The 19,744-nt window shown below is 33.3% G+C and overlaps 1 protein-coding gene across 1 annotated transcript in view; it reads left to right on the top strand.

Annotated features, from left to right (window-relative positions):
- Positions 1–19,744, top strand: part of LOC137407925 (uncharacterized) — a 55,441-nt gene that overhangs the window by 22,595 nt on the left and 13,102 nt on the right. Inside the window, exons 12-20 of the mRNA XM_068094309.1 lie at positions 142–325; positions 1,266–1,389; positions 3,175–3,396; positions 3,724–4,749; positions 8,899–9,016; positions 9,464–9,573; positions 10,784–10,922; positions 17,452–17,620; positions 18,902–19,100. Coding sequence (XP_067950410.1) covers positions 142–325; positions 1,266–1,389; positions 3,175–3,396; positions 3,724–4,749; positions 8,899–9,016; positions 9,464–9,573; positions 10,784–10,922; positions 17,452–17,620; positions 18,902–19,100 — 2,291 coding nt within the window. The remainder of the gene's footprint in view (positions 1–141; positions 326–1,265; positions 1,390–3,174; positions 3,397–3,723; positions 4,750–8,898; positions 9,017–9,463; positions 9,574–10,783; positions 10,923–17,451; positions 17,621–18,901; positions 19,101–19,744) is intronic.

Genomic DNA, 19,744 nt, shown 5'->3' with positions numbered 1-19,744 from the left:
GTGTTACTATTCGATTATTAGTGTTATTATTTGATTATCAGTGTTATTATTTGATTATCAGAGTTATTATTTGTTTGTCAGTGTTATTATTTGATTGTCAGTGTTATTATTTGTTAGTTGATATTTAATTTTTATTTATAGTGGAGCGATTTGAAATTGACAAGGTAATTGATTGTCGTCAAATTGCTGGTCATGAGGAGATGGTGATACAAAGTCTAGAGGTTTGGTTGATCCCGTCACGCGAGGTGACAGCCATATTTGTGCATGGTAATGCTCATGATGGGCTACTCGTGTTTGATATCACAAGTCAGACACTGCTCTGCAAGTGAGTCACGGTTTTAAGAGCTTAACTTTATATTATATTTCATACATTTTATGTACTTTTTTTGTATGTTTTACTTGTAGTTATTTCTGCTCTGGAAATTGTTGCTTATACCTTGTCTTGCTGTGTATTACTAAATCACAAGCACCTACCACTCTAGTCTGTTTTTGTTTCCAGCTTCACACTTTTGACAGTTTGTAACTATGAATATTCCGAGGTAAACTTATGTATATTGCCTATTCCATTGTACAGTCGAGTTTATTTGCGATGTGCAGTTATTTAGATGTTGTTGCCGTACTTTTGAGAATGTGTTGCTCAGTTTTGCTTGAAGTTTACCGTGGTATTTAATGGCAGTTGTTTTATTTGCATCTATACTAGTAGTGTCATTTTTCATTTTCGTCGTCATTGGTTAAGAATAATTTTAGTATAACCCAAACTAATTTTGGTCAAACACATAAATGAATGAGAGCACACCTTCCTGATTCAAATCTCAGTGCTTTATTAAAAACATAACACTACTTTGAGTTAGCAAACACTTTTAATAACTTTTTATGAACTATTTATTGCTAAAATTTTGTAGTGAGACAATTTAGTTACTGTACAGAAATTATTGAAGTCCTGTACGCCTTGTGAACTATGCAGGTGGCCTGGTTTAAGAGAGGAATGCTAATGTTTAGCATTGATTACTTTCAACATCTAAGCAAACTACATAGTTTGCTCTAACTCACTAACTTCTACGAACACTGCAAATACATTCTTTAACTGAACTTAAGTGAAATCTGTGTATCACAGAATTTGTAATTTGTAACATATACTTATATTATTAACTGGAGTATTAACAAAACACTTCATAAACTACCTTAGACAGGTTGTTCTATACTGCCACAATATCTTTATCCAGCTGCAGAGAAACGTAGTCAAATTATTGTTTAACTTCTTCTAGATTCCAGAATGAAAAGCCAATACTCTTCATGTCACTAAATGATGAAGAACACCTCCACATTGTTCAGCCAAAGAACCACACAATCATGGAGCTAACTAAAAATGGTGATTCAGAGGAGCTACTGGTAATCCTTGTTATGGCGTCGTAACATAAAGATATCAGTTATACTAGTTCTATTTACTGTTTATAAATATGATAGTATGTTATAACTTAAGGCTATATTAGTTCCATTTACTGTTTATAAATATGATAGTATGTTATAACTTAAGGTTATATTAGTTCTATTTACTGTTTATAAATATGATAGTATGTTATAACTTAAGGTTATATTAATTCTATTTACTGTTTATAAATATGATAGTATGTTATACCTTAAGGTTATATTAGTTCTATTTACTGTTTATAAATATGATAGTATGTTATAACTTATGGTTATATTAGTTCTATTCACTGTTTATAAATATGATAGTATGTTATACCTTAAGGTTATATTAGTTCTATTTACTGTTTATAAATATGATATTATGTTATAACTTATGGTTATATTAGTTCTATTCACTGTTTATAAATATGATAGTATGTTATAATTTAAGGTTATATTAGTTCTATTCACTGTTTATAAATATGATAGTATGTTATAACTTATGGTTACCCTAGGACACTTAAGTATTCGCGGCATCTAACTTTCGCGTTTTCGCGGAGTCATCATCACGCGAAAAATTCATGCGCGAAACTAAACTATCATAACGAACTAGCGAAAATTCGAAATTAAATAGCTATGTTCTACACAGGCCTGTATTCACTGGTTGCAAGTTGGGGGGCTAATGTTAGACGACTAGTTATGAACATCTGGGGTGTGGAGAAGGAGGGGGGGGGGTGCTGTAAGCTCCCAACAGGTTTTTCTTATGTAGGGCCTCAGCCGGGCCTCTCACGTGAAGTTTTAAAAATTTTTATTGGCAAGTATCAACATTTTTCTATTTTTTGAGACTTGCTTTGTTTTAGCTGATGTGACTGACGAAACGTTTTAAAATTAAAACAGGCAAAACTTGTATGCAGTTAAAAAGCTCAGAAAGAAGACATCTTTTTCTTTTAAGCGTTTTAACAAAGATCATTTTTGCCGATTTTATTTCAAGTTCATTAAGTAGGATATGGGCAAGCAGATGTTTGGTAAAACTTGATATTTTGCAAACCTTTATAAAAGTCGTTAACAAGAATATTTTCCCGCTGATGAAGATAATAATGACGACTAAGAACTACTAAAAGTTGATGTTTGTATCTATGGCTTCGAATAAAGTGATATTCTACAGCGATAAAAACCTTTCTATAGCCGTTGGACTATGAAATTCCTAAAAAGTTGGGGCGTCTTAGCCGGCCAGCTGTCCAAGGGAATACGGCCCTGTAGTTCATTGATAGCCACAACAAAATCGTGATATTAGAAATGCAGATAATTTTGTGTGTGATTGAGCTCATTGGGAAATTTCTAGTAAATTCGTTAATACACCGAATGAGCAGCATGGCAAAGCAAATTAAGATAACAAGTTTTTTTGGAAAAGCCAAGACAAACGAAGAAGATGATGATATCAGTTTAGTCACCGAATTTGTAACTGATGAGGATGAAAGTCTGGTAGGTGAAGTCATAATACTTATTGTAGTGATGAATTTTACTGCCAACCAAAAACGATAACAACCCTCACCAGGTCCAACCATGTTATACAGTTCTGGTTGTGATGTTGGTTGTTATCTATTTTCTTTTTTATGAGACATGTACTGTATTTGATTTTTTTTTAGTGGAGTTGGTATAGCAACTACATAAATTATTTAGTTAACATATTAATTAATTAGCTAGTTAAGGTAATTAATTACAAGGTAATTATTTAGTTAACATTCTAAGCACTCATTTGTTTTGTAGCTTGCTGATCCTTCACTCTACACAAATAAAAGGGGAAGTTACAAGCAGTACACACCAGAGTTCAGGACCATGGTAGGGAGATTTGCTGCAGCAAACACTGTGAAGGCCACGCAGCTCAAATACCCCCATATTCCAGGTGCAACAATAAGAACATGGCGGGGTTTATACGAGAACACGAAGAAGAAACTACAGCGAGAAAATGGGGCTAATTTTGATGAGAGTGTTCACACCATTAAAACACTATCAGAAGCGAAGGTTTTTTTATACGAATTCTTGTATTCCAAAACAATATCTTTGATGTATATCACAAGTAAACATTCACATTACCTCCTTGTCACCATGTCATATTGGCTTAATTGTCACTGTGTACTACCTACGAGGTGGTAGTAAAACTTATCCGCCACTCCTAGCCTGGGCATGCCCGCACCTCCACCCCTCTAGTATGGGCCAGTTTTGGCCTAAATGCTAGCACGCTTTCATTGTTACAGATGTAGCTGTCAAGTGTGTTTTTTGTTATAAAATATATTATGAACGGTCTGCATTTTTTAGGCAGGCAGACCACTTAATCTTGGCACTTATGACGGAGAGGTAAAGGAGCTTGTGACAAAGCTCAGAGAGAAGGGTGGAGTCATCAACACCCGCACTGTAATTGGAATAGCGCATAGACTGATTAAGAAAAAAGATCCTTCGAATGAGCATAAGTATGTGTTGGGCAAAGGGTGGGCTGCCTCACTCTTCAGAAGGATGGGATTCTCTAAGCGGGCTGCCACTACAGGCAAACTGGAAGTTCCTAGGAGCTTGCTTTTGGAAATCAAGCACTCATTCACAAATGAAATTGCTTCTGCATGCCATCTTCATAACATTCCACCAAACATGATCGTTAACTTTGATCAGACCCCCATCGAGTACGTTCCAACAGGGAAATATACTATGGCTGCTAAAGGTTCTAGTGGTGTGTCGATCAACGGTAAAGGAGATAAAAGAAATCTCACATGTGTAGCAGGAATAACCATGGGTGGAATCTTCTTGCCACCCCAGCTGATATACAAAGGATTAACCAAACGCTCTACTCCTAAATTCCCATGTCCACAGTCTTTCCATATAACGGCCAATGCAACTCATTGGTCCAATGAGGAGACTATGAGTGAGTATGCAGATCATGTTCTCCGACCACATATTGAATCCCAGAGGGAGATACATGGTAGTGAACAGAAATGTTTGCTCATATTTGATAAGTTTAAAGGACATCTCACAGCCTCCTTCAAAGAAAAGTGCAAATCATTGAATGCTATTGTAGTACATGTTCCAGCCGGTTTCACAGACCACCTACAGCCGCTGGATTTGAGTGTGAACAAGTCATTGAAGAATTTTATTAACAAGCAGTTCAATGACTGGTATGAGCACACGCTTTCACAGGATGACAGTGGGGACTTGGCTACCACAATTCTGAAATCGGGAGTACAGCTCAGGGAACTAAGTTGTGAGTGGATGGTGAGGGCTTACCACCATTACAATCTGGCGGAGCAGACTCAAATTCTCACCAATGGTTTCAAGGCTGCAGGGGTTTCTGATGCGGTCCGTGAAGGCCCCAAAGATGATGACCCATTCGCAAACTTGAATAGCAGTAGACCTAATGATATTCTTCCATGAATTGTTTCTTGGTCAACTCTACTGAAATTCTGGTTGTTTATTAATTGGTTAAGTAAATTTTGGTTTTTGTTCTACTCGAAGATTATAATATAATTTAATAATATAATATATATAATATAATAAGTTTAAAATATGTTTATGTAAAAATAATTAATCTGAATCCGATAACACAATCAATTTTGAACTTTTTCTCCTCCTGGCTGTTATGGAGCTTTCTTCATCAGAGCTTGATGCATGCCTTGTGAGGGATTTGGTAGGACCAGGAAGAATATGTGAGGCAGTGGCTTGCTTCTTATTCCAGTCTTCAATGGATGGCTGGAGCAGCTCTTTAATTCTGCAAAATTATATGTATCGTTTAAATTGAATGTCAAATTTACACCAGCCCCCCCCCACAGCCATAAAAATGCTAACTGTCAAATCGTCACGATAAAAACTTATTCACTGATAGTGTTATTTGCAACAAGTGGTTGGTCACGATTAAGGCAGGGGTAATATTGCATTATCATTGGGAATAGACAATAATTGAGTTTCCTTCACAGTCACTGACCTATCCAAGTATTGTTTGATTGTGTGACTGGTGCACACTTTGATGGTAATCTCCAGCCTACCAAGGAGGATTGGAGATTTCTTTATGGTAGTAGAATGCATAAAACATTCCACCAGTCCACCATGTTTCACAAAATACGTCATATGACGTGAAATCTCCCGTGGCAGATGACCAACCGTTCTGAGACACCCATTAACTTGGGTCTTCACTCCAATGGCAAATGGATCTATCCCATTGTTTGATTCTAGCTCTACCTGTAAATAACAACACCAAGAGCATGTGATAATGATCTTGTGAAAACACAAATATTGTTGTTACTATGTATGTTTGTGGTCAATGATTATTTTTTTACTTTTTATGTCAAGTTGTCTTGACAGTTGAGTTTAGTGAAAATAATCATTGATCACTTCACATCGAGCCCAGACTGATAAAAAAGTACACCTGAGCAGCATTTCACTTTCTGGTTGTGATTGGTGCATCTATGTAATGACTAGGCTGTCTACACCCATCTGATCTGGTAACTAACAAGTCTACTTGCCAACACCTATGTTTTATCACCTGTAGGAGCTGATTAGTTATACAAGTATTTTATGAGCTTTGGAAACTTATTGCTAGAAAGTTAAGGAAACCAATGGTGATTTTCTGAAATCTGTTTAATATGGTGTTTGATAAATTTTTGCAATAAATTAAATTATTTTTGTTTATCGATTAAATCAAATCACTATCCGTTTCCTTAACAAAAAAAAAACTCCATGAGTAATTGCCTTCCTTCTCTGCTATTTTTAATAACATACTGTCAAAACGTCTTCCATGTCTGGAGTCCAGAATTCTCGGTAAACATGGAATCCTCTCAGCCCGCAAGTGAACTCAAAACGAGCCATGGCCATCGCTTGCTATAAATACTTGAGATCTAATATTGGTACCGTATCGGTCACGACGGAAAGGACCGAGACGTCATTGATAGTCCAAGAAACAAATGGCAGCAAGCGATCACGTTGAATTATCGATTTCTGCCATACATTTATACCTGCGGGTTACAAATACAAACTAGTCGCAAATATAAAAACTTTTTTTACGAGAGGACCGGACCTGAGGAATCTAATTTGTTTGTTCCATTGTATTTATTTTCACATCACTATATTTTCGCACTCATCAGAGCTGCGAAATTAAGTTGCAGCGAAATTTTACTCTGTGTGCTACTCACGAAACTAAATACTAGCGAAATATAAGTGTCCTAGGGTATATTAGTTCTATTTACTGTTTATAAATATGATAGTATGTTATAATTTAAGGTTATATTAGTTCTATTCACTGTTTATAAATATGATAGTATGTTATAACTTATGGTTATATTAGTTCTATTTACTGTTTATAAAAATGATAGTATGTTATAACTTATGGTTATATTAGTTCTATTTACTGTTTATAAATATGATAGTATGTTATAACTTATGGTTATATTAGTTCTATTTACTGTTTATAAATATGATAGTATGTTATAACTTAAGGTTATATTAGTTCTATTTACTGTTTATAAATATGATAGTATGTTATAACTTAAGGTTATATTAGTTCTATTTACTGTTTATAAATATGATAGTATGTTATACCTTAAGGTTATATTAGTTTTATTTACTGTTTATAAATATGATAGTATGTTATACCTTGAAGTTATATTAGTTCTATGTACTGTTTATAAATATGATATTATGTTATAACTTATGGTTATATTAGTTATATTTACTGTTTATAAATATGATATTATGTTATAACTTAAGGTTATATTAGTTCTATTTACTGTTTATAAATATGATAGTATGTTATAACTTAAGGTTATATTAGTTCTATTTACTGTTTATAAATATGATAGTATGTTATAATTTAAGGTTATATTAGTTCTACATATGGTTCATAAGCATAATAGCACGTTTACATCAGGTATTGTATGTTTACAGTTCAGACTGTATAGTTTTCTGCTAAAGGAAATTGTAGAGAAATGCACAGGCTAGCGTTTGACAAACTTTTTTTTATTCTCACATTGACCACCTGATCATGATGATATACATTTTTGATTTTGCCTGGTTTAGGATAGACTAGATTAGTGCATGTCGTTGTGCGTGTCATTTGTGTAGCCCTTTTTATGATCTGCCCTAGCTCGCAATAGATTAGGCGAACTATTACTGGGCTAATCTTGGGAAAAGTTGTTGCAAGCCTGTCACTCCGGTTTCTCACGCAGGTTGTTGAAAGTTGCATGCATTTTTTATAATGAATGTCAACAGACCAGATACCATAAATTCCGGTATATGAGTCGAGGTCTAAATTTTGGTTTCAAAATTTTGGCTTTCGATATGTATTTTCCGTATAAGTTCGCGCTCTTCTCAAGCTTAAATTGCTTGATCTGAATAATTCAGTCGGCATTGGAGGCATGCGGTGCGCAGCTGGTAAAATGATTTAAAAAAATGGTATTATCAGAAACGCCCATGCTTTTGGTGTCATCGACAGTACAACAATTAACAAAAGAACGAGAGAAAACAGTTCTAGTGAAGACCAGAGCACAAAAAACCACACTTCACCATCGTATTGACCCGCCTCGCTAATAGAACAAAACTGCCACTTCTGATAATTGGTAGTCAACAAAAAAACACTGCCGCAAGACAGATTTCTGTCAGGAACCGTGATTCATGTACAAGAAAAAAGGATGGACCGATGACAGTGAATGCGTTAAATGGATTATCAAAGTGTGGGCTTGTAGGCTGTTACTATGGCAAAAGCATTTAATTTGAAACAAAAACATTGTTCCAGAAGAGAATCCTTGCGATGACAATTTGAATAGTGAAAATTGGGACTTTGTGTTTGATCCATCTCATGTTGAGTGGGATTACTAGTATTTTACTATTTTATAAATAAATCCCTATGTGTCATATTATGTAATCTTGATTTGTGATAGTTTTTTGAATTTGGACTTTACTAGATTTCGTGTCATAAAAAACATCACCACTTAAGTCGTGCATGAATTTTTATGCTTGAAACTTGTTGCCAAATATTTGTCATGATGCGCCAGAATTTACACTAATCACAATTGCAAAACAAGATTTCCTATTACCCAAGTAAATAGTAAGAATAATGATATACATCTATATATATATATATATTTCTCAAAGTTTGTATGTCTGTGTATGTCCGCTAGAGCTATTAAAATCTTGGAATGAAGAATCCATATTGAGGAAGATTTGATATCGGACCCTCTCATTTGCCGGTCCCATCCTTTACCAGTTGATCCACGCGAGCGTAATGGATTCATTAGGTGACATTTTTTGCTCTGTGAGCGCAAATAGTCTACCGCTCCCCAATACAACGCAACGTAACGGCGCTCTTATTAGTACGTTTACTGAAATTAGCCTTTGGCAATGTGCCAGGCTAATGGCAAGTGGCATCATATACATATAGTATATAATATATATATATATATATATATATATACTATATGTATTAAATACATTGAATGTTCAAATGTCTGCTTTCTGTAGTTTCAGCCTGTTGCTGCATGTCAGCTGTTGCTACCTGGAGACTCCGTTATAACCGCCAAGTCTTTGCTGCCCTCTGGCAGAATGGCATTTGCTACTGAAGATGGACACATCTATTTTGGTAAGTCAAACAAAATTTGCTTCACCATCTTTGCGTTTTCTGTGACATTATACCATGCCCACACTGGGAGTAGATTTACGAATGCTGTGAACCCTAGTATCCTAGTAGTCAAATATGCCATGAGGGTTCATCAGGTGTAATCAGTATACGCACAATTGTTCTGAAATGTGGCATGGTGGCGGAGGTGTGCGGATGGTAGTGTGCGTGGCTGCTAAGCCAAAAGTATGATTTTGAACCTTGTGTGATGAAATCCTTTTTCCAGCATTCAGAAGAAAGCACGGACACGATTCTCATTATAGTCAAGAATGCAAATGGTTAGTTCGGAGTTTTTATGTGAACAAATCGTGCAAATGCGTAGTCAAATTCATTATCGTCAGTGCTGAGGAAATTTAATGGTCGAGAATTCCTATTTGAGGAAACAACTCTGAAATAAATTCTTACTTGTAGGTTCTATAAAAAGACCAGGAACCTGGACAAGGATTCTTCTTGATTCTCCTGCATCAGATGTCACTATTGCTTTTGAGGTCAAGGAAGAACGAAGGTTGAAGCAGATAATGGTTTGATATATTATGCTTGTGCTATTAACTTCAAATAAATATATTTGATTTGCTTCAGTAAATCAATTGTTAAATATATAAGTTTATATTAAACTTTATTATTAATATTAAACTACTAAATTTATTAATATAATTATATAATATTTATATTTGCACTGATCACTAAATTCCTTCACTTGGAACCGAACATCTATAGTAGCTTTTTGTTCATCGCAAGTCATGCGCTCAAAGATACACCAAGTACATTGCACTGTGGTGGAAGCCAGCCAGAAGAGCCAGTTGAGTTCACTAACAGCCGGCCAGCTTGCTGGGCTGTCACTAACTGGATGCATACACAATCAGTCAAGCATGAAGAAGTTAGCCAGCCAGTTAAATACAACTACCGAAAACCCTCTATTTGAACGCCACCTCTATTCGAATGCTACCTATTTTGACTGTCGCTTTAGGAGAAGGGTTGAAAAATAGAGCACCACCCTTCACTTGAACACTACCTTTATTTGACCGCCACTAAATGAAAAAAGCTGAAAAATAGAATGACATCTCTTCTTGACTGCCACTCTGTCACTGTTTGGCCTTTATGAACCCATAATAGCAAGTTATCAGCTGAAAATTGTCAACAAAATGGTACTAATAATGACTCGGTTACATCATTGTTTAGGCGCTAATATCAACTAGCTCAGGATTGCGGAAGAAGAGTTGAGGTCAGAAGACATTGTGGAAAGTATTGAAAAGCCAAAAGAAAATGAAATGGTTCCAAACGAAAACAACAACCAGAACACCACTGGCTGAGAAAACGATGCAAATATTTTTGTTTGGAAAATGTTAATTTTTGTTTTTAAATTTATTATAAATATGCTTTGTTTATGCCGCTTGTTCTTGTATATATATTTGTAGCATTTGATAGGATATTATCATATAATTTATAAATTTACAGGTTTATGGCATATTATTTGATAGCATTATTGCGATTATCTAAACTCGGCTTACAATGAATCAACGCTCATAATTCCTTTTTCTATTGCACATAAAATGCCAAGTATGCACCAAGTACAGAGCGGTAATAGTTGTAGCACACCAAATACATAGCATATATGCATGTATGAGTACACCTGCTTTCGTCTCTAAATTCCAACTCACAAATCTTTTTGCATGAGTTCTAAAAAGCTCTTTAGAAAAGGCCCCTGCACAATTTTAGAACACTTTTCTGTAGATGACAGCGTGCACAAAGAATTACTGCTACATAATCTTAGCTTTTGGTGAGGATGAGGTCAGTATAGTGGACCAAGTTGGCACACTTGGGTATCAACTAACAATCAGGGCAAAGATCAAAATCTCTCTCACAAAACTACGTAAGTTTGTGATCAGTTTGTTGCTGATCTATGTAATAGCTATTCTTTATGAGTTGAATCGCAGTGTAAAGTAAGTCCTGGTAGTACTTTACATTGCTATTCTGTAAACATAACCATATCATGATTTTTATCAAGTTCTATGTAAAACCTGACCGCTTGCAGTTGAGTGATTATGGCGTGGCCTGTCTATTACCACAACAAGTGGTAAACACAACACAGTGGCCCTTTTTAGATACTTTACAATACCACATTCTTTTTATTAACAAGAAGAACATTTGTGTTTCCACACTGCTCACTAGAGTGTGTTACTAGATTTAATGAAAATCTTGTTTCACTAGAACCTAATAAAAGTCTTGTGTCACTAGAGTTTAATAAAAGTCTTGTGTCACTAGAGTTTAATAAAAGTCTTGCATCACTAGAGTTTAATAAAAGTCTTGTATCACTAGAGTTTAATGAAAGTCTTGTATCACTAGGGTTTAATGAAAGTCTTGTGTCACTAGAGTTTAATAAAAGTCTTGTGCCACTAGAGTTTAATAAAAGTCTTGTGTCACTAGAGTTTAATAAAAGTCTTGTGTCACTAGAGTTTAATGAAAGTCTTGTATCACTAGAGTTTAATAAAAGTCTTCTATCACTAGAGTTTAATGTAAGTCTTGTGTCACTAGAGTTTAATGAAAGTCTTGTGTCACTAGAGTTTAATAAAAGTTTTGTGTCACTAGAGTTTAATAAAAGTCTTGAATCACTATAGTTTAATAAAAGTATTGTGTCACTAGAGTTTAATGAAAGTCTTGTGTCAATAGATTTTAATAAAAGTCTTGTGTCACTAGAGTTTAATGAAAGTCTTGCATCACCAGAGTTTAATAAAAGTCTTCTATCACTAGAGTTTAATGTAAGTCTTGTGTCACTAGAGTTTAATGAAAGTCTTGTGTCACTAGAGTTTAATAAAAGTTTTGTGTCATTAGAGTTTAATAAAACTCTTGCATCACTAGAGTTTAATGAAAGTATTGTGTCACTAGAGTTTAATGAAAGTCTTGTCACACTAGAGTTTAATAAAAGTCTTGTGTCACTAGAGTTTAATGAAAGTCTTGTGTCACTAGAGTTTAATGAAAGTCTTGTATCACTAGAGTTTAATAAAAGTCTTGTGTCATTAGAGTTTAATGAAAGTCTTGTGTCACTAGAGTTTAATAAAAGTCTTGTGTCACTAAAGTTTAATAAAAGTCTTGTGTCACTAGAGTTTAATGAAAGTCTTCTATCACTACTAGAGTTTAATGTAAGTCTTGTGTCACTAGAGTTTAATGAAAGTCTTGTGTCACTAGAGTTTAATAAAAGTCTTCTATCACTAGAGTTTAATGTAAGTCTTGTGTCACTAGAGTTTAATAAAAGTCTTGTGTCACTAGAGTTTAATAAAAGTTTTGTGTCACTAGAGTTTAATAAAAGTCTTGAATCACTATAGTTTAATAAAAGTATTGTGTCACTAGAGTTTAATGAAAGTCTTTTATCACTAGAGTTTAATGAAAGTCTTATTTCACTAGAGTTTAATGAAAGTCTTGTACCACTAAAGTTTAATGAAATTCTTGTATTGCTAGAGTTTAATAAAAGTCTTGTATCACTAGAGTTTAATAAAAGTCTTGTGTCACTAGATTTTAATGAAAGTCTTGTGTCACTAGAGTTTAATGAAAGTCTTTTATTACTAAAGTTTAATGAAAGTCTTATGTCACTAGAGTTTAATGAAAGCCTTGTATCACTAGAGTTTAATGAAAGTCTTGTATCACTAGAGTTTAATAAAAGTCTTCTATCACTAGAGTTTAATGAAAGTCTTGTGTCACTAGAGTTTAATAAAAGTTTTGTGTCACTAAAGTTTAATAAAGGTCTTCTATCACTAGAGTTTAATGTAAGTCTTTTATTACTAAAGTTTAATGAAAGTCTTATGTCACTAGAGTTTAATGAAAGCCTTGTATCACTAGAGTTTAATGAAAGTCTTGCATCACTAGAGTTTAATAAAAGTCTTCTATCACTAGAGTTTAATGTAAGTCTTGTGTCACTAGAGTTTAATGAAAGTCTTGTGTCACTAGAGTTTAATAAAAGTTTTGTGTCACTAAAGTTTAATAAAAGTCTTGAATCACTATAGTTTAATAAAAGTATTGTGTCACTAGAGTTTAATGAAAGTCTTGTGTCACTAGATTTTAATAAAAGTCTTGTGTCACTAGAGTTTAATGAAAGTCTTGCATCACCAGAGTTTAATAAAGGTCTTCTATCACTAGAGTTTAATGTAAGTCTTGTGTCACTAGAGTTTAATGAAAGTCTTGTGTCACTAGAGTTTAATAAAAGTTTTGTGTCATTAGAGTTTAATAAAACTCTTGCATCACTAGAGTTTAATGAAAGTATTGTGTCACTAGAGTTTAATGAAAGTCTTGTGTCACTAGAGTTTAATAAAAGTCTTGCATCATTAGAGTTTAATAAAAGTCTTGTATCACTAGAGTTTAATGAAAGTCTTGTATCACTAGGGTTTAATGAAAGTCTTGTGTCACTAGAGTTTAATAAAAGTCTTGTGCCACTAGAGTTTAATAAAAGTCTTGTGTCACTAGAGTTTAATAAAAGTCTTGTGCCACTAGAGTTTAATAAAAGTCTTGTGTCACTAGAGTTTAATGAAAGTCTTGTGTCACTAGAGTTTAATAAAAGTCTTGTATTACTGTAGTTTAATAAAAGTCTTGTGTTACTAGAGTTTAATAAAAGTCTTGTGTCACTAGAGTTTAATGAAAGTCTTGTATCACTAGAGTTTAATAAAAGTCTTCTATCACTAGAGTTTAATGAAAGTCTTGTGTCACTAGAGTTTAATGAAAGTCTTGTGTCACTAGAGTTTAATAAAAGTTTTGTGTCACTAGAGTTTAATAAAAGTCTTGAATCACTATAGTTTAATAAAAGTATTGTGTCACTAGAGTTTAATGAAAGTCTTGTGTCACTAGAGTTTAATAAAAGTCTTGTGTCATTAGAGTTTAATGAAAGTCTTGTGTCACTAGAGTTTAATAAAAGTCTTGTGTCACTAAAGTTTAATAAAAGTCTTGTGTCACTAGAGTTTAATGAAAGTCTTCTATCACTACTAGAGTTTAATGTAAGTCTTGTGTCACTAGAGTTTAATGAAAGTCTTCTATCACTACTAGAGTTTAATGTAAGTCTTGTGTCACTAGAGTTTAATGAAAGTCTTGTGTCACTAGAGTTTAATAAAAGTCTTCTATCACTAGAGTTTAATGTAAGTCTTGTGTCACTAGAGTTTAATAAAAGTCTTGTGTCACTAGAGTTTAATAAAAGTTTTGTGTCACTAGAGTTTAATAAAAGTCTTGTGTCACTAGATTTTAATGAAAGTCTTGTGTCACTAAAGTTTAATGAAAGTCTTTTATTACTAAAGTTTAATGAAAGTCTTATGTCACTAGAGTTTAATGAAAGCCTTGTATCACTAGAGTTTAATGAAAGTCTTGTATCACTAGAGTTTAATAAAAGTCTTCTATCACTAGAGTTTAATGTAAGTCTTGTGTCACTAGAGTTTAATGAAAGTCTTGTGTCACTAGAGTTTAATAAAAGTTTTGTGTCATTAGAGTTTAATAAAACTCTTGCATCACTAGAGTTTAATGAAAGTATTGTGTCACTAGAGTTTAATGAAAGTCTTGTGTCACTAGAGTTTAATAAAAGTCTTGTGTCACTAGAGTTTAATGAAAGTCTTGTGTCACTAGAGTTTAATGAAAGTCTTGTATCACTAGAGTTTAATAAAATTCTTGTGTCATTAGAGTTTAATGAAAGTCTTGTGTCACTAGAGTTTAATAAAAGTCTTGTGTCACTAAAGTTTAATAAAAGTCTTGTGTCACTAGAGTTTAATGAAAGTCTTCTATCACTACTAGAGTTTAATGTTAGTCTTGTGTCACTAGAGTTTAATGAAAGTCTTGTGTCACTAGAGTTTAATAAAAGTCTTCTATCACTAGAGTTTAATGTAAGTCTTGTGTCACTAGAGTTTAATGAAAGTCTTGTGTCACTAGAGTTTAATAAAAGTTTTGTGTCATTAGAGTTTAATAAAACTCTTGCATCACTAGAGTTTAATGAAAGTATTGTGTCACTAGAGTTTAATGAAAGTCTTGTGTCACTAGAGTTTAATAAAAGTCTTGTGTCACTAGAGTTTAATGAAAGTCTTGTGTCACTAGAGTTTAATGAAAGTCTTGTATCACTAGAGTTTAATAAAATTCTTGTGTCATTAGAGTTTAATGAAAGTCTTGTGTCACTAGAGTTTAATAAAAGTCTTGTGTCACTAAAGTTTAATAAAAGTCTTGTGTCACTAGAGTTTAATGAAAGTCTTCTATCACTACTAGAGTTTAATGTTAGTCTTGTGTCACTAGAGTTTAATGAAAGTCTTGTGTCACTAGAGTTTAATAAAAGTCTTCTATCACTAGAGTTTAATGTAAGTCTTGTGTCACTAGAGTTTAATAAAAGTCTTGTGTCACTAGAGTTTAATAAAAGTTTTGTGTCACTAGAGTTTAATAAAAGTCTTGAATCACTATAGTTTAATAAAAGTATTGTGTCACTAGAGTTTAATGAAAGTCTTTTATCACTAGAGTTTAATGAAAGTCTTATTTCACTAGAGTTTAATGAAAGTCTTGTATCAGTAAAGTTTAATGAAATTCTTGTATTGCTAGAGTTTAATAAAAGTCTTGTATCACTAGAGTTTAATAAAAGTCTTGTGTCACTAGATTTTAATGAAAGTCTTGTGTCACTAGAGTTTAATAAAAGTCTTGTGTCACTAAAGTTTAATAAAAGTCTTGTGTCACTAGAGTTTAATGAAAGTCTTCTATCACTACTAGAGTTTAATGTAAGTCTTGTGTCACTAGAGTTTAATGAAAGTCTTGTGTCACTAGAGTTTAATAAAAGTCTTCTATCACTAGAGTTTAATGTAAGTCTTGTGTCACTAGAGTTTAATAAAAGTCTTGTGTCACTAGAGTTTAATAAAAGTTTTGTGTCACTAGAGTTTAATAAAAGTCTTGAATCACTATAGTTTAATAAAAGTATTGTGTCACTAGAGTTTAATGAAAGTCTTTTATCACTAGAGTTTAATGAAAGTCTTATTTCACTAGAGTTTAATGAAAGTCTTGTATCAGTAAAGTTTAATGAAATTCTTGTATTGCTAGAGTTTAATAAAAGTCTTGTATCACTAGAGTTTAATAAAAGTCTTGTGTCACTAGATATTAATGAAAGTCTTGTGTCACTAGAGTTTAATGAAAGTCTTTTATTACTAAAGTTTAGTGAAAGTCTTATGTCACTAGAGTTTAATGAAAGCCTTGTATCACTAGAGTTTAATGAAAGTCTTGTATATATGTTTGTATGAAGTAAAGTCCCTATAACGTAAATGTTTTAGGAACAGATTATTTGCTTTCTAAGGACGTTTAGTATAATTTGTTTGTGATTATAATATGTGTTTTAATATCACCACATATATTAATATTATATATTATTAATATTATTAATTTAATATTTCCAATAATAAATAATATTTCTATCATCATATTAAATGTCAATATATTAATATGATATAATTATAGTATTCATATACATTTGGCTTTGTCATCTCGCTAGTAAAGGTGTTGACACCAGTTCAAATTAGCCAGCTACCTCAAATATGCATTCTGATTGGAGGAGTTGTGCTGCAGCTTTTACATTTTCGAGAGTGACACATCGGGGAGTTTCGAATGTTTATTAGAGTTTGTTGGTTTTCAAGTAGAACTAAAATACTCCACACGTGTTATCACTATTCGTGTGTATGTTCAACGCGTGTTATTATTGTTCATATCTATGTTCAATGCGTGTTATCGCCATTCATATCTATGTTCAACATGTGTTATCAGTGTTTTTATCTACCTTCAACACTTGTATCATTGTTCATTTCAATGTTCAACACGTGCTATCACTGTTCATATCTACTTTCAATGTGTGGTATCAGTGTCTATATCTATTTTCAACGCATTTTATCACTGTTCATATCTATGTTCAATCCGTGCTATCACTGTTCCTATCTATGTTCAATGAGTGTTATCACTGTTCATATCTATGTTCAATGCGTGTTATCACTCTTCATATCTATGTTCAACATGTGTTATCACTGTTCATATCTATTTTCAGTGCGTGGTATCAGTGTTCATATCTATGTTCATATCAACTCATGTCGCCACTTCTGTTATTCATTTCTAAGGCCTGATAAGTGACACATTAGCCGTCGGCTACCATCTTGGAGAGATATATGCTTTCAAGATGGAAAATCAAACCGTTGGAAGTTTGGCAAATGTTTGGCAGATTCAAAAATTCCTTGGCCATTCTGGAGCAATTACGAGCATGATAGGCGATGGCGATCGCAATGATGATGGTGGTGAGATTCCACACTGAAATAAAAAGTTTTGTTTGTTTTGGCAGTCTTTGACTTTGATATGATGGATGTTTTGCTCCTGTGCAAATTCTATGTGTCTGTGCATTGTTAAAACTTACTACATATTCGTCTTTGTAGAAGCTTTAGTCGCAACAGGCGCAGAAGACGGAAGCGTGAAATTGTTCCTGGTTGGCTTCAAATTTGACGAAATCTTGTATGAAGCTGATACGTTTGATAGAATGACGTCTCCTATTGACAGAATTTCAGCTACTAGCAAGCGGACGGCTTCTCTTTCTAATGAGTCAAAGTAGGTTAATTCTATTTTATTGAACTCTCATGTCACCAGCATGACTGTATTAACTGTAATTCCTGGTGAACTACAGATGCTGGTTTACCCCATCAGTTAAAAGGTGATTCATTGTCAGTTCACTTCTGATCTGAGTGATATCCTAGAGCAGTACTAGCTGTTTAGTTCTCTTACCTGTTAAATCTTACAGTAGTTCTAACTGATCAGTGCACTTACCTGTTAAGTCCTTTAGTATTACTAACTTATCAGTACTCTTATCTGTTAAATAATTTTTTAATTTTATATGTAATTATCTTGAAGCCTGTAATATATCACAAAGTATAATATGTCAGCATGTCTGAAATATCTAACAAAGTCTGTAATATGTCACCATTTCTGTAATATATAACAAAGTCTGTAATATATAACAAAGTCTGTAACATATCATAAAGTCTGTAACATATCATAAAGTCTGTAATATATCACAGTCTGTAATATATCATAAAGTCTGTAATATATAATAAAGTCTGTAATATATCACCATTTCTGTAATATATCATAAAGTCTGTAATACATAACAAAGTCTGTAATATATCTTAAAGTCTGTAATATATCATAAAGTCTGTAATATATCACGAAGTCTGTAATACCTAACAAAGTCTGTAACATGTCATAAAGTCTGTAACATATCATAAAATCTGTAATATATCACAAAGTCTGCAATATATCATAAAGTCTGTAATATATCACCATTTCTGTAACATAACATAAAGTCTGTAATATATCACAAAGTCTGTAATACATAACAAAGTCTGTAATACATAACAAAGTCTGTAATATATCATAAAGTCTGTAATATATCACAAAGTCTGTAATACATAACAAAGTCTGTAATACATAACAAAGTCTGTAATATATCATAAAGTCTGTAATACATAACAAAGTCTGTAATATATTATAAAGTCTGTAATATATCATAAAGTCTGTAATATATCACGAAGTCTGTAATACATAACAAAGTCTGTAACATATCACAAAGTCTGTAACAATTCACGAAGTCTTTAACATTCATTCTTGATCTGTGAATACCTTCACAAATCAAGGATGAATGTTGCAGACTTCCTTACATGATGTCTGCAACGTTCATTGCAGACCTCATGTAAGGAATGTCTTTACATGTTGCTAGCTCAAAAGTTGAAAGTTTTAAAGGAAGAGATGGATAGATGGAGATTCACGAAAATCTAGTTTTTGCTTTCAGCCATATATAATTGAAATTTAATTAAAATGTTTTGAACTTTTTAGCTTGGTCGCTATATGGAACACAGCCTCAGGGAAGATCACATCCAACCTCATGCACACCCTACAGCCCGATGAATTCTTGACAGATGTTGTATGTTTCCCTGATCATACGGTGACAGTGACCTCCCAAGGCACTCTCAGTTTCTGGGGTACGAGAGCTGAACTTATGGAACAAGTGGTGGTCAGAAATTTTCACATGCTGGTTAGTACATTCTAGATCAGAGGTCGGGACCCTATGGCTCTCGAGCCATATCCGGCTCTTTTGATGATTACATCTGGCTCTTTGATAAATCAATGAAAAAAAATCCATAATTTGGCTGTTAATTGTATTAACATAATACAGTAGACGCTCCTATAACGTAAATTTCAGATAATGTAAAGGATTTATGTGAAGTTTTATCTTCCTACCACGTAAAAAATTCCATGTAACGTGAAGCATCAAATACGGCAAGTTCTTAAGTTCGATTTGAATGATAATTTATCTCACCGCACTTGTGAAAGAAAAAACAACGAGCGTATAACGTTATATCTATTATACATATATACTATTTCCATGGCATTTTAGTTCGTCGGGATAGATCATCAAATGTGTCAACAAAACAAAGAATAGGTAGCCGCCTAATTGTTAATTGGTACTTGGAAGCGATTGATTGGTTGATTGATTGGTGCAGGCGTTACAGCGTCGGTCCACCAATCCAATTGTCACGAGTTGGAGTATCGTCGAAAGTTCTCTTTTATCCTAACCTTGACCCTAGACGCAGATAGACAAACAACAGGTAGTACCACTTTTTGTACAATATTTTTTTGTCTTGCTTTCTTGTAGGCATATAAAATATTGTTATTAGT

The sequence above is a fragment of the Watersipora subatra genome, chromosome 11 (assembly GCF_963576615.1).
Source record: "Watersipora subatra chromosome 11, tzWatSuba1.1, whole genome shotgun sequence".
Classification (NCBI taxonomy): domain Eukaryota; kingdom Metazoa; phylum Bryozoa; class Gymnolaemata; order Cheilostomatida; family Watersiporidae; genus Watersipora; species Watersipora subatra.
The sequence above is the reverse complement of the archived record's forward strand: the minus strand, read 5'-3'. Positions and strand labels throughout refer to the sequence as shown.